This window comes from Patella vulgata, chromosome 4 (genome assembly GCF_932274485.2).
Source record: "Patella vulgata chromosome 4, xgPatVulg1.2, whole genome shotgun sequence".
Lineage (NCBI taxonomy): Eukaryota > Metazoa > Mollusca > Gastropoda > Patellidae > Patella > Patella vulgata.
In genome coordinates, this window is record NC_065882.2 from 22,941,208 (window position 1) to 22,954,217 (window position 13,010).

The 13,010-nt window shown below is 38.7% G+C and overlaps 1 protein-coding gene across 1 annotated transcript; it reads left to right on the top strand.

The window, feature by feature from the left end:
* The first annotated feature begins 1,517 nt into the window (after positions 1–1,517).
* On the top strand, positions 1,518–5,886 carry LOC126817515 (multiple epidermal growth factor-like domains protein 6). Its single transcript, XM_050544530.2, has one exon. The coding sequence runs from the start codon at positions 1,537–1,539 to the stop codon at positions 5,854–5,856; it is 4,320 nt and encodes a 1,439-aa protein (XP_050400487.2). The 5' UTR covers positions 1,518–1,536; the 3' UTR covers positions 5,857–5,886.
* Positions 5,887–13,010: the final 7,124 nt, after the last annotated feature.

Consider the following 13,010-nt stretch of genomic DNA (forward strand, 5'->3'; position numbering starts at 1 on the left):
GTAAAACAAAGAAGCCTAGTGAATTACTTATAGCCTTTATTGAACTTTGTTGAGCTTTGTGAACTCTCAAACCGCTAAAGTGATCATCCCTTCTGTATAAAACTGATATGCATATTCAAATTATTAAAACGAAGAAGGCTGTTGCATTACTTATACACTTTGTTTTACTTTGTTGAACCTTGTAAACGATGACTTAAGTTATTATCCGATCTGTATTAAACTGATATGCATTATTTCAATTAAAACCAAGAAACCTGTTGAATTTTAGTTATTTTTGTTAATTACTTTTAGAGTTATAGCCCATGTTTCACTATGTTGAACACCTTGTCAGGCCAAAAGTTATCACATTATTTAGATTAGTAAAATGAAAAAGCCTGTAGAATTTCAACAATTTCGGTAAATAACTTCTAAAATTATAGCCTTTTTAAAAGAATTCAAAAGAAGAAGATAATTGATTCTTGGTGATATTCCCCTTTGTTATGAAGTCCACATCCATCCGTCTTAACACCAGGGCCCTGATTCACGAAAACTTAAACTAAGTTACAACCGAAATTTTAAGAAATACTGCAACTTCATTGGATATATGCAAATTGATTTTACTGGTCAGCCAATCGAATTGCAGTATTTCTTAGAATTTCGATTGTATCTTAGTTTAAGTTTTCGTGAATAAGGGCCCAGAGGCTACAATAATACATATCATAAATTTACCCAAAACAACCCCAAAATATCTGTTTGAAACAGATGTGGGTTGTATATCTCATTGAAATGAATACATGAACTGTTGATTTTCCATTCTGTTAATACAGTATTTATCAGCACATCCCAAAACGCCGGAAAGGATCGGTATTTATCGATAAATACCCATGGACTCAAGTCCATATCAGAGACGTTGTTGGAATAGGAGATCTAGTCCAGTGTATTGTATAAATGAAACACATCATTATATATATATTAAAGGAGCTAAATCGCTAACATTTGGGACCTAGAAATTGACAAAAGTGGGTCGCAACGCATATAATACTGTAATATGAATGTATATAAACTGATTTACATTCAATGGTTTCCGTTTTTATTCCAATTTCAAATCAGTTATGTTCGGCGAAATAAGCCAGCAGTCTCAAGCGAGTGCAAATTTCTAGCGTCTGGTTATTCCAGCCTACATTCGCCGTTAGATTTGGTGCAATGTGTCTAGCCTCGTCCCTCGAGTCTCTTGATACATCTGGGGCTGAAGCGCATTATGGTACACGATTCGTGTACCAATGGTAAAATGTTTATTTTGTCTTAAATATTGGATATCAAAAGCCCATCTTTTCCCGGTAAGATCACAACATGAATGTTGATTTAATTTTACCAATAAATCGTGTTTTCAATGTTGAAGATTTTGGATGATATTGAGTAAGAGACTTAGCTACTTTAAGCATGCGAAACTTTTAAGAGGGTAATAGGAAGCGGGTTTCCGGCAAATCTTTCACGTATAATTATTTTATAATATATGTATACCATTATCATACAGGAGACCGCTTTTCAAGTAAAGTGATGTATTTACTAGTTCTTATCGTATCTCTGATATTACCAATATTAGCTAATTTTGCAAACACTGCTTGCCATTGTACCACAGGGTGTCCAGATGGATCCTATAGATGTAGCGGCGATTGTAATCAGTCGTGGTCAGGTCCAACGTGCCAGCGCCAAAACATAGCTCTATTCCAGAGAACATCTCAGAGCGGCAATTACGGTAACAGAGGATCTTCCAGTAATGCCGTAAATGGTAATACAGATAGCCAATTTAATAAAGGAAGTTGTCAACATACTAGTGGTGGTAACCCCAAAAGTGCCTTTTGGAGTCTGTTTCTTTCAGAGAAGACATGGATTTATAATATGCGGATTTATGACCGCACTGATGCCCACGATAAAACAAGACTGATGGGTTTTGAAGTGTATGTAGATGGTCAGCTATGTTATGCATGGAATATAACTACATTAACCCCGCCAGTGATCGATATCCAATGCCCCTCTCCTATTTTGGGATCAAATATAACCGTTTTTTTGCCACCCAATGGGAAAAACCGATATCTGCACATCTGTGAGTTTGAAATTTATCAATGTAGCGACAACTGGTTTGGAGACAAATGTGATAACGTATGTCATTGCAAAACAGATATTTGCGATAAGAACACTGGCAGATGTTCGGCTTGTTCTTCTGGTTATAAAGGATCACAATGTCAGGAAGTTTGCCCACCTTTGTCTTTCGGGGATGGTTGCAATAGCACCTGTAACTGTTTTGATTCTACTGAGACGTGTAATCCTGTTTCTGGTGAGTGTGAATCGGGTTGCCCAGCAGGTTATCAAGACATCGATTGTCAAACTGTATGCAAAGTAGGTGCTTACGGTCCAATGTGTAACGGCACATGCCATTGTGATAAAACGGATATATGTGATCGCGTGACAGGACAATGCAAATTTGGGTGCTCTCCGGGATTTTCCGGCTTCAATTGTCAAGATCCTTGTAAAGACGGTACTTATGGTGGAGGATGCAATAGGACCTGTAACTGTTACGAATCTAACGAAACGTGCGCCGTCGATTCAGGAGAATGTTTAACTGGTTGCGCGCTGGGTTTCAATGGCACCGATTGCCAGACATTATGCCCAACCGGTACATATGGATCAATGTGTAATAGTTCATGTAATTGTCGTGACAGAACGGAAGCGTGCGATCATGCAACAGGCCATTGTGATAAAACGGATATATGTGATCGGGTCACTGGACAATGCAAATTTGGGTGCTCTCCGGGATTTTCCGGCTTCAATTGTCAGGATCCTTGTAAAGAAGGTACTTTTGGTGGAGGATGCAATAACACCTGTAACTGTTACGAATCCAACGAAACGTGTGCCTTTGATTCAGGGGAATGTTTATCTGGTTGCGCTCTGGGTTTCAATGGCACCGATTGCCGAACATTATGTCCAACCGGTACATATGGATCAATGTGTAATAGTTCATGTAATTGTCGTGATATAACGGAAGCGTGCGATCATGCAACAGGCCATTGTGATAAAACGGATATATGTGATCGGGTCACAGGACAATGCAAATTTGGGTGCTCTCCGGGATTTTCCGGCTTCAGTTGTCAAGATCCTTGTAAAGAAGGTACTTTTGGTGGAGGATGCAATAAGACCTGTAACTGTTACGAATCAAACGAAACGTGCGCCTTCGATTCGGGAGAATGTTTAACTGGTTGCGCCCTAGGTTTCAATGGCACCGATTGCCAAACATTATGTCCAACCAGTACATATGGATCAATGTGTAATAGTTCATGTAATTGTCGTGACAAAATGGAAGCGTGCGATCAGGCAACAGGCCATTGTATATCTGGGTGTTCTGCTGGATGGAGAGGTACGAGTTGTAATGAAGAATGTGCCGACGGTTATTTTGGATTTTTCTGTAAAGACATGTGTAGGTGTAAAAACGCTTCTGAAGTTTGCAACAAGAAAAATGGATCATGCACATCTGGCTGTCCTTTCGGATATTATGAGCATAACTGCCAAAGACCATGCCCGGATGGTAAATTTGGTGATGGGTGTTCCCTCTCCTGTAATTGTGATAACATTTACGATATTTGTGATAAGGTCAGTGGTTTTTGTCTTCAAGGCTGCGCAAAGGGCCACTATGGGGAAGGGTGTAAACAGGTTTGTCCTGATGGTAAATACGGAAAAGAATGTTCTTCTGTGTGTAACTGTCAATCTCGTGATGAAATCTGTGACAAGAAATCTGGGCATTGCTTCAGTGGTTGCCCGGATGGTTTCCGTGGAGATAATTGTAGTATCCATTGTGATGATGGGAAAATGGGATCTGCGTGTAAAAAGAGCTGCAACTGTAGAAATACAACAGAAGTGTGTAATAAATTTAGTGGCGAATGTCTCTCAGGCTGCCCAGATGGTTTTACAGGCAGAGATTGTCAAGATAGCTGCATTTCAGGAACGTTTGGTCTGAATTGTTCCTTGAAATGTAATTGCAATAACGGTACCCAATGTGATACAATTTCTGGTCGGTGCTTTTATGGTTGTCCGTTTGGATTCCAAGGAGATGCATGTCTAATTCCTTGTGCGGATGCCACTTTCGGTCAAGATTGCAAACACACATGTAACTGTTTCGACCTTGGAGAGGTTTGCAATAAATTGACAGGCCAATGTTCATCCGGTTGTCGGACAGGATATGTTGGAGAAAGTTGTTTGACTATGTGCAAAGATGGTAAATATGGCCGCGATTGTAATTTATCTTGTAATTGTTTGAAAAATACTGAAATATGTAATAAAAGAACTGGTGAATGTATGAGTGGATGTCCAAGCGGTTATTTTGGAAATGCCTGCACACAAGAATGCCCCGATGGCAGTTTCGGACAAAAATGCAACAAATCGTGCAATTGTTTCAATAGAAGTGAAATCTGCGATAAAGTTACTGGACAGTGTGCTGGACTATGCGCTGAAGGATATATTGGTATCAATTGTCTGTCAGCTTGTTCCGGGGGAACATTTGGATTGCAATGCAGGAATAGATGCAATTGTGTTGATACTGAAGAAGTGTGTAATGCAATAACAGGTAAATGTCATAGTGGTTGCTCGGATGGTTTCACATCAGTTGACTGCACAGAGGAGTGCCCAGATGGACAATTTGGATTCAATTGTCAACAGTTTTGTAGATGTCGAGATCCAAGTGAGGTCTGTGATAAAACAGTAGGTAGTTGTCGAAGTGGATGTGCTGAAGGATTTGTTGGACAAGACTGCCATAGCCAATGCGACGATGGTTATTTTGGAATGGCCTGTAACAGAACTTGCAACTGTCGCCTTCGTATTGAAGCTTGCCATAAGGAAACTGGATTTTGCTTTAGTGGATGTCCACCAGGCTTCTCTGGAACGGATTGTCATATGTCATGTACAGATGGTACAATGGGATCTTTTTGTAACAAAACTTGTAACTGCTATGACCCACAAGAAGTTTGTGAAAAAGCTACTGGCATGTGTCGAAGTGGGTGTGCCGAAGGCTTTACTGGTCTAGGGTGTCAGAAAGCATGTCCGAAAAGGAAGTTTGGTTCAGATTGTGTTCAGCATTGTGGACAGTGTCTTGGCCAAGGTGACTGTAACCCGGTGACAGGTTTCTGCAAGAGTAAATGTAAAAATGGATGGTCCCCCCCTATGTGTAATTCTTGTTCGGATGGATTTTATGGACCCAACTGCTCGCGGTGTGGTCATTGTGAATATGGCACTCTTTGTGACAAAGAAAGTGGAATTTGTTCAAAAGGATGTGACAAGGGTTGGCACGGGAGAATGTGTTCGATGACATGTTCTCTTGGACAATACGGAGAAAACTGTCGAATCCGGTGTGGCTTTTGTGCTTTGGGTGGTTTTTGTGATAGATATAACGGCACCTGCTATGGTGGGTGTCGCCATAATTGGCAAGGTGATAAATGTACCGAACGTCTTCAACAGCTTAATGGTCCAAACATTTATTCGCATAGTGAATCTTTCAAATTTTGTGGAAAATGTTCATTAACTGGACGATGTGCTCCAGAAAATGGTACGTGTATTGGAGGATGTCAGTCAGGATGGACAGGCGATGACTGTTCGGTTCCAGTTATTCCAACAAAGGGACAAACAAATGCGTTATATTTATTAGGAATCAGTACCTGTGTTTTAAGTATTATAATCTTAGTATTCATTATTATATATCTAGTAAGATTAGCGAAGGGAAAAACGAAAAAGAAGAAATTAACTGGGCAGTATGTTGAAATGTCATCCACTTTTGATAAACCGGAGAAACAATTTCGGGGGTTAGACAATCCGCAGTTTGAAGACATAATGTAATTCTTTAATAAAAACGATTACCCTGATTGATATTTACTGTCTTCAACATACGGAGGGTTTGAGGCGGTTAGTGCTTGAAGATAAGGCCAGCTTAATTTTTCGTCATAGGTTACGAGATGTGAACAGGGTTAGCGCTAATCCTAACCCTAACCCTGGACCTAGTCCCAAATGCTTACCCTAAGCCACTATTTGATGTTAATTCAAGCTCAAAATTGAAAAAAAAATCTGCAAATAGGGTTAAATTAAAGGGGTAAATTTTCAGAGGGCATGTACAGGTGGGGGTGGGGGGTGGGGGGGGGTAATATGGTCGGGAACAACATTTCATATTTTTTTTATTGTTTTTTATACGCCCACATTGAAATGTGGTCGTATATTGTCGTCGTCCCGGTTCGCTCTTGATGCTAAAGTTAATATCCGATTGACTTTAAATTTATACGCAGTGTTTAAGGTCATGTTTTTCAGTGATTTCCGATAATTACTGCCAGAGTTATGGCCCTTGATCACTTTGAAAAATCTTGTGGACGCTCTAGAGACCAAAGTTATCATCCGATTGACTTTAGATTGATAAACAGAGTTTAAGGTCTAGAGACGAACAAGTATATTTATTTTCAATGAATTTTGATAACTTGAACAGCTAAAACCATAATATTAAATGTTTCGTATACTAAACGTTAGCATTATGAAGATCTAAAAGCCAAACAATTTGTAATGATTTTCGGATAATTACTTAATGAGTTGATACTCTTAATCAGATTTTAGTGTATTATAAATGTTTCATTACAGTCAAAAGAAATAAATAAGCAACAACTCTTATTGACTGCACGGACGACTTAGCTGCTGTGGGCGTATGTTTCGTTGCCTGGCAACCTATCTTTACTATAATCACCATATTTGTTCACCGCTTTTTAGTCCGGTAGCTGCGGGGGGGGGGGGGGATCACCACCCGAGCTGTGAATTTATGAGACCAAGTTTTTTCTAGACCAGTAGGTTCAGAATCTGGGTGGTGATCATGCGTTTGAAGGTGCGTTTTTGAGATGGGGGGGGGGGGGGGTCTAATGTCTACAATTGGGTAGAAATGTCATTGGATAAGATAATATAAGATTTTATTGTATCATTTCATCCAGCAAGTACAGCATACACAGTTTTAACAAAATTCACATAAAAGTTTTCACTTCTATCTTGGCATTGTTTACCCCTTTAATTCATTTAGTATGGGACCGACTGCAGTGAGCACTTATTTTGAGACCGACTAAGTGACGTAAGAAATTTAGGTGCACGTATATTAAGTATTTCAGGTTTTTCCCTTCTAATCTGGCATTATTTGTTTACCTCATTAATTCATTTCGTCAGTCGCCGATGCATAATTTTGAGACCGACTACAGTGACTGCACTTATTTTGAGACCGGCTATTTTTAAAAAAAAAAAACATTTTTTCAAACATGATAAGTTGACAAGATTATTTTATACTAAAGTTTTGGGTGAGTAGCGTAACGTATGCAATTTAGGTGTACGGATTCGCGCAAATACATAAAAGTTGTGATTTTTCCTTCTATTTTGGCATTGTTTGTAGCCTATTAATTCAGTGAGCACTTATTTTGAGATCGACTGCACTTATTTTGCGACCGACTGCATATATTTTGCGACCGACTATTTTTTCTCCCTGGGGGAATTTTTTTTACTTAGACCAACTCACAACAGAATAAGGGTAAAAGACATTTTTTCAAACATGGTAAGTTGACAAGGCTATTTTATACTAAGGTTTTGGGTGAGTAGCGTGACGTATGCTATTTAGGTGCACGGATTCACGCAAATACATAAAATTTGGGATTTTTCCTTCTATTTTGACAATGTTTGTATTAATTCAGTGAGTCCTTATTTTGAGATCGACTGCAAATATTTTGCAACCGACTGCATTTATTTTGCGACCGACTATTTCCCTCCCCCCCCCCAACATTTACGCCTCTGAGTTTATTCGACCAGAGAGGAAAGTATCAAACGAACGGGGTGAGCGAATCAAGGTGAATGAATATTTTCGCCACGATATTTTCAGAAATAGACTGCTGGAAATGCAGCCTGGTAGTATTTCATACACTGGTCGTCGAGATAAATAGAGCTGACTTGATACTTTTCATCGCCAAATCACCATCTTATCCGAATAGAAAGGGGGGGGGGGGTCAAAGTGAACGAATATTCTCGCCGCGTTGAACCTATACCCAAAAAATTTGGGTTCACGTGTTATTGTTTATAGTAGGTTTACAGCATAAGAAATCATTCAGATTCTACAAAGTGCAAGTCTATGACTGAGTGGGGATGTGGGATTTAATCACAGTTGAAGGTATTTATTACCGAAACATATCACAAATACTTTTTTTATTTTCTAAAATTATTGCCCCCCGCTTTGGTGCCCACCACTGTCTCTTACGCGTGCTGAGCAAAACGGGACTCTATTGGTATTGACTAGGCACACGATCTTAGAATAAAATTATTGTCCCCCCCCCCCCCCTTGGTGCCCACCACTCTCTCTTACGCGTGCTGGGCAAAACGGGACTCAGTGGGTATTGACTACTCACTAGGCACACGATCTTAGTATAAACTTTCTTTTAAATAGTGACTATAACTTTAATATCTATTTAGCTATTCTATAAACAGGAAATAGTCGCATTCCATGTCAATTAGAGACATCCGGATGTTCTCGTCGTAGTCAAAACAAATTCAGGATAATATTGTAAAGATCTATTGTCTGCACACTATGGATTACAAATCATAGTTTTGCCCAGGCGACCTTTATTTCTGAAATTTTCGTTCTATACATTTCGTTCCCATCCAACATATTAAATTTTCTCACAAAATTAATACATCCATGAAAAATGAGCCTAAAATCCGGCAAATCTGGCTTGAAATAGAAATTAGCATTGCAAGAGTTCTTTTTTTTTTAATGCAAGGCAATTTTAAATAAATTCTTTCATGTTAGGATTGGAGGTGAATATACTCGTAAATACAACTGTGATAAATAAGGACTCTACGCGGGAGGATCGACGTCTTAACCGAATTTCTGAATTTTTTGATGAACCTTTTACAGCCCACTATTATTTTTTTTTTTAAATCCCATTTGATTAACTTTCAGTATCACCCTTTTCTATTTGTTTAATACATGTAGTTTGATTTTTCTTTTCTTACTAATACTTGAAGATCGGTTTATATTTATTAATTTGTTTTTATTGTATCTAGTTTTAAGTCTTTCCAGTTTTAGTAATATCATATTACAAATTCCAAATATTAATTCATTTTTGAGTAAACTGTTTTCTTTTTCTTGTACATTAAAAAAACATGTTCTTAATTAAATATCCTAAGGTAAAGATAGTTTGAGTAAAAAGAGAGAGAGAGAGAGAGAGAGAGAGAGAGAGAGAGAGAGAGAGAGAAATGGGGTTTAACGTCCACTCGACACAAACTAGGTCATTTCGAGACTAACACATGGTTTAATTTTATTTCAATAATTCGCTTGCGCGTAGGGGTCTTTAGCAGTGGGAGGAAACCGGAGGGTAGTTTGAGTATCTGACTTTAATAAATACGCAGTAGTAATAGTAAAGGCTATTGATCTATTGGCCTCATGTTACATATTTTACTTGGTAGCAATATACTACAATAAAATGACTAGCATTGAACAACAATTTGACTTGCGCGTCTGTTAGGGGTAACCCACCGCACAAACTGTCTGGCTGTTGTCATTCATGATTCCTGTAGTGGTACTGAACAACTCCAAAGCTGTTTTAGGTGGTACAGATTTCAACTAATCTAGCCTAGCTGTGGACTGGAAATTAGATAACTCTTGTCAGGGATACTCTACCACTACAAATGTCTGACAATTACATAGCTCTGTCAGGGGTAACCCACCACTAGAAATGTCTGTTAGAGTGTTTTTGTAACACCTGAAGATGTACGGTACACTGCTGTACGATTTTCATGTGGTACACTTTTGAGCTAATCTAGCCTAGTTGGGGGGCATGGCATTTTGGGCGTGGAATACCACGCCCGCCACCAGAAACCCGACAGACTTAGATTCTGATGATACCAGATATACATGCATTAATATCATATAGGAGAAAATTGGTACACTTTTCAGCTAGGTTAACCCCCTGGGCTCCCGTTCTATTACTTCTAATTGAGTGTGTGTATGTATGTGTGTGACGGAGGGTGAAATTCGATAAAACACCAAGCTGGATGCTTTTATAAAAAAAGATTAATGTGCAATTAATCAATGGATGTCGTTATTGCCCTTGATCAATTCGAAAAATCTTTTGGACACTCACGTGTCTTAAACATGCATTATGCAAGAGCAAAATCTGCCTATTGCAGGTCTTTCTTCGCTTGCAATAGAGTAATTTGAATGAAATTTTCAAGTTATTCATTTTACATCATCTACTTTCGAACTATTATAGCAAGAATGGCTAGTTCTTTATCTAAATCTTGCATAATGTGTCTTTAAATTGTTATTTAAAATTGACTCGAAATCTATACACAGTGTTTTTGTTCACGAGATTTTCAATAATGTCCAATAATTACTGTCGGGGTTATTGTTCTTGTTCAATTTAAAATTTTTTTGGACCCCCTGGACTAAAGTTATCATTTTATTAAGTCTGTTTTCAGTGGAACAACTAAAGTTATCATCTGATTACCGTATAAAAAGTGTTAAGTGCCGAACGACTTTGCTGTTACGGGCGTATGTTTCATTTGCTGGCAACCTATATTTGATATTTCGAGGAAAACAAATGTTCTCGTGTCGCAATAAATCTTCTGTAAGAAACAGTTATTCTTTATATTTAATTTATGGTTTTGTTATCTAACAGAAGGTACAATGAGAGTAATAATCATACTATAAACGAAAACGCAATCTACATACGGACCACACACATACAAATATATTTACTCGATGAAAATTGTGCATCTAAATAGCAAGATAGGATCTTGGAATAAATATATGATAGTTAAGTAGCGCGTGTGTGGCTAACACTTATATGTCAGCTCATCAAGACCACCCACAGTTTTCAACTAATGTCTGATACAATCACTGACGTACAGACAGATTCTCTATTCGAAATCTTCCATTTAGAACAGTCTGAATTAACTAAAGCCCAATAAACAGTTTTAATGTATCCCTTTCTTCTTTTTCACGATTATTTTTCATGTTTTGATGAGTATAATTTAATAGTAATTTTGCAAATGCCTACACCATTTCTTCGTTAGAATGTAAAAATGCCCCAACAAACCTCAACAAAATATATTTTGTACTGACTTGCCCAATGGCCCACTGTCGTGGGGTCCCTGTCTTGTCACTATGTTCATTGTTCAGAGTTTGCTAGAGAAAAATTTTCTGGGCGGAAAGTGTGTTTGCGGCCGTCCAATAATTGTCCGGCGGAGCAGCAGTGACGGATAGTGGCGAGGTAAACAGAGGCAAATTCCTTGGTTCGGGCTCTAAAGGGGCTCGGCGATTGATGACAAAAAAATATATTTTTTTTATGTTTGTTAGAAAAAAATAATGAAGACCTATTTCCCCAAAATCGTGAAACATAGTGTCCTTTTTTCGATGAGTTTTGAAATTATTAGGTAGTTGATATCATCGGGCCCGGATTGACAGTGGGACCTTCTTCCCACTTACCTCCTTTCTGCGATAGTTTTTTTTTAATCTTAGTACTAAGTATATGATTTCCCGCCCGGGATAAACTCCACAGACCACCATTTCAGGTCGGAATTCCAAAACATTTCTCGGGGGGGGGGGGGGGTCCCCCGAACCCCTTAAACCCCAAGAGGAGAGACCCCCCACCCCTTAGAGTGTCATCTTGTCACTCCGTACGGGGGAAGAGACCTCCCCCCCCCCCCACATAAAAGTCCACTGAGCATCCTGGTTTGGTCTGGCTATTGAAAGAAATTTAAAGTGTATTAGATATTAATATTATAATTAGAATTAACCGGTGGGTCTCGATAATCAAAACGAATTGTTTATGATAGATTATGGGGGATCACGGTGGCTAATTGGGTAAGACGCTGGCTCGCTAGCCTGGAGGTCGGGTCTTCGATCCCTGCATTGGCCGAGAAAATTCATTCAGAATTTCCGGCGTGGTTCTCCCTTGTCAGTAATGCAGGACGGAAGGTCTGACAAGGACAGCTGTCTAGTCGTTCGGATGAGACATAAAACCTAGGTACCGTGTACACATTGGCGTGCACGTAAAAGATCCCTTGACAGTAAGATGGAATTCGATACAAGAGTAAGCCATAGTGCCGCTGCATGTTTGGGCAAAATTTCCCCATAGCACACTGTATGGCGTATGCCCGTCTTCATTAGCCCAGTTCGGAACAGAACAGTAGGACGTTAAACACCATTTCATTTCATTTCATGATAGATTATTACAAAACGACAAATTGGTGCAACAGTACAAACATATCTGTAGGTAATGGATTGAAGGGTTTATCCAAAGCTCTGGGTCGATCATTTTAAAATCAAGTGGCGAGAAATGAGTTCACGTTGATTTAAATGATGATTTTCTTAGAGCTTGATGACAGTATTCATTTCGTTGCAGCAATTACGTTGCAACAATATAGAGACAAGCTGCAAAACCAATGATCGAACAAGATGACACTGTGAAGCATGGCTGGAATGAAGATTCACAATGTAAATAAAATGGGTATCTGAAGCATATTCAAAGGATATATGCGAGCTGTTGGTCAGCAATTAAGAAGTTATTTATCCGGCTCATATTATGACCTTTGATTTTGAATCTACTGATGAAGACTATAAGAATAAACTAATATCTTAACATGTCTCTTGTTTAGTTTTTTTTTCATTATTTACATCTCCTGATCTCTTGAAAAGTACCTTTATAATTTAGTATTTTGAATGACTAAATTGGTACTGAACGAAAAAACTAACGAGAAGCCGCTTTCAGATAAAAATACATTTACCCCCCCCCCCCTTGCCAGCCCACACAATGGGAATCTTATACACATTAAGAGATGTCCAGCGACATTAAAAGTAATGTTTTTACCAAACTCGAAGAAAATCATCATTTATATCAACGTGAACTCATTTCCCGCCAATTTTACCACCCCCACCCCACCACTCTTCTACACACGCACCTGCAACCCCCCACATGATTATCATT

Coding starts and splice junctions, on each gene's coding strand:
- LOC126817515 (XM_050544530.2), top strand. CDS start 1,537: ATGTATTTACTAGTTCTTATCGTATCTCTGATATTACCAATATTAGCT.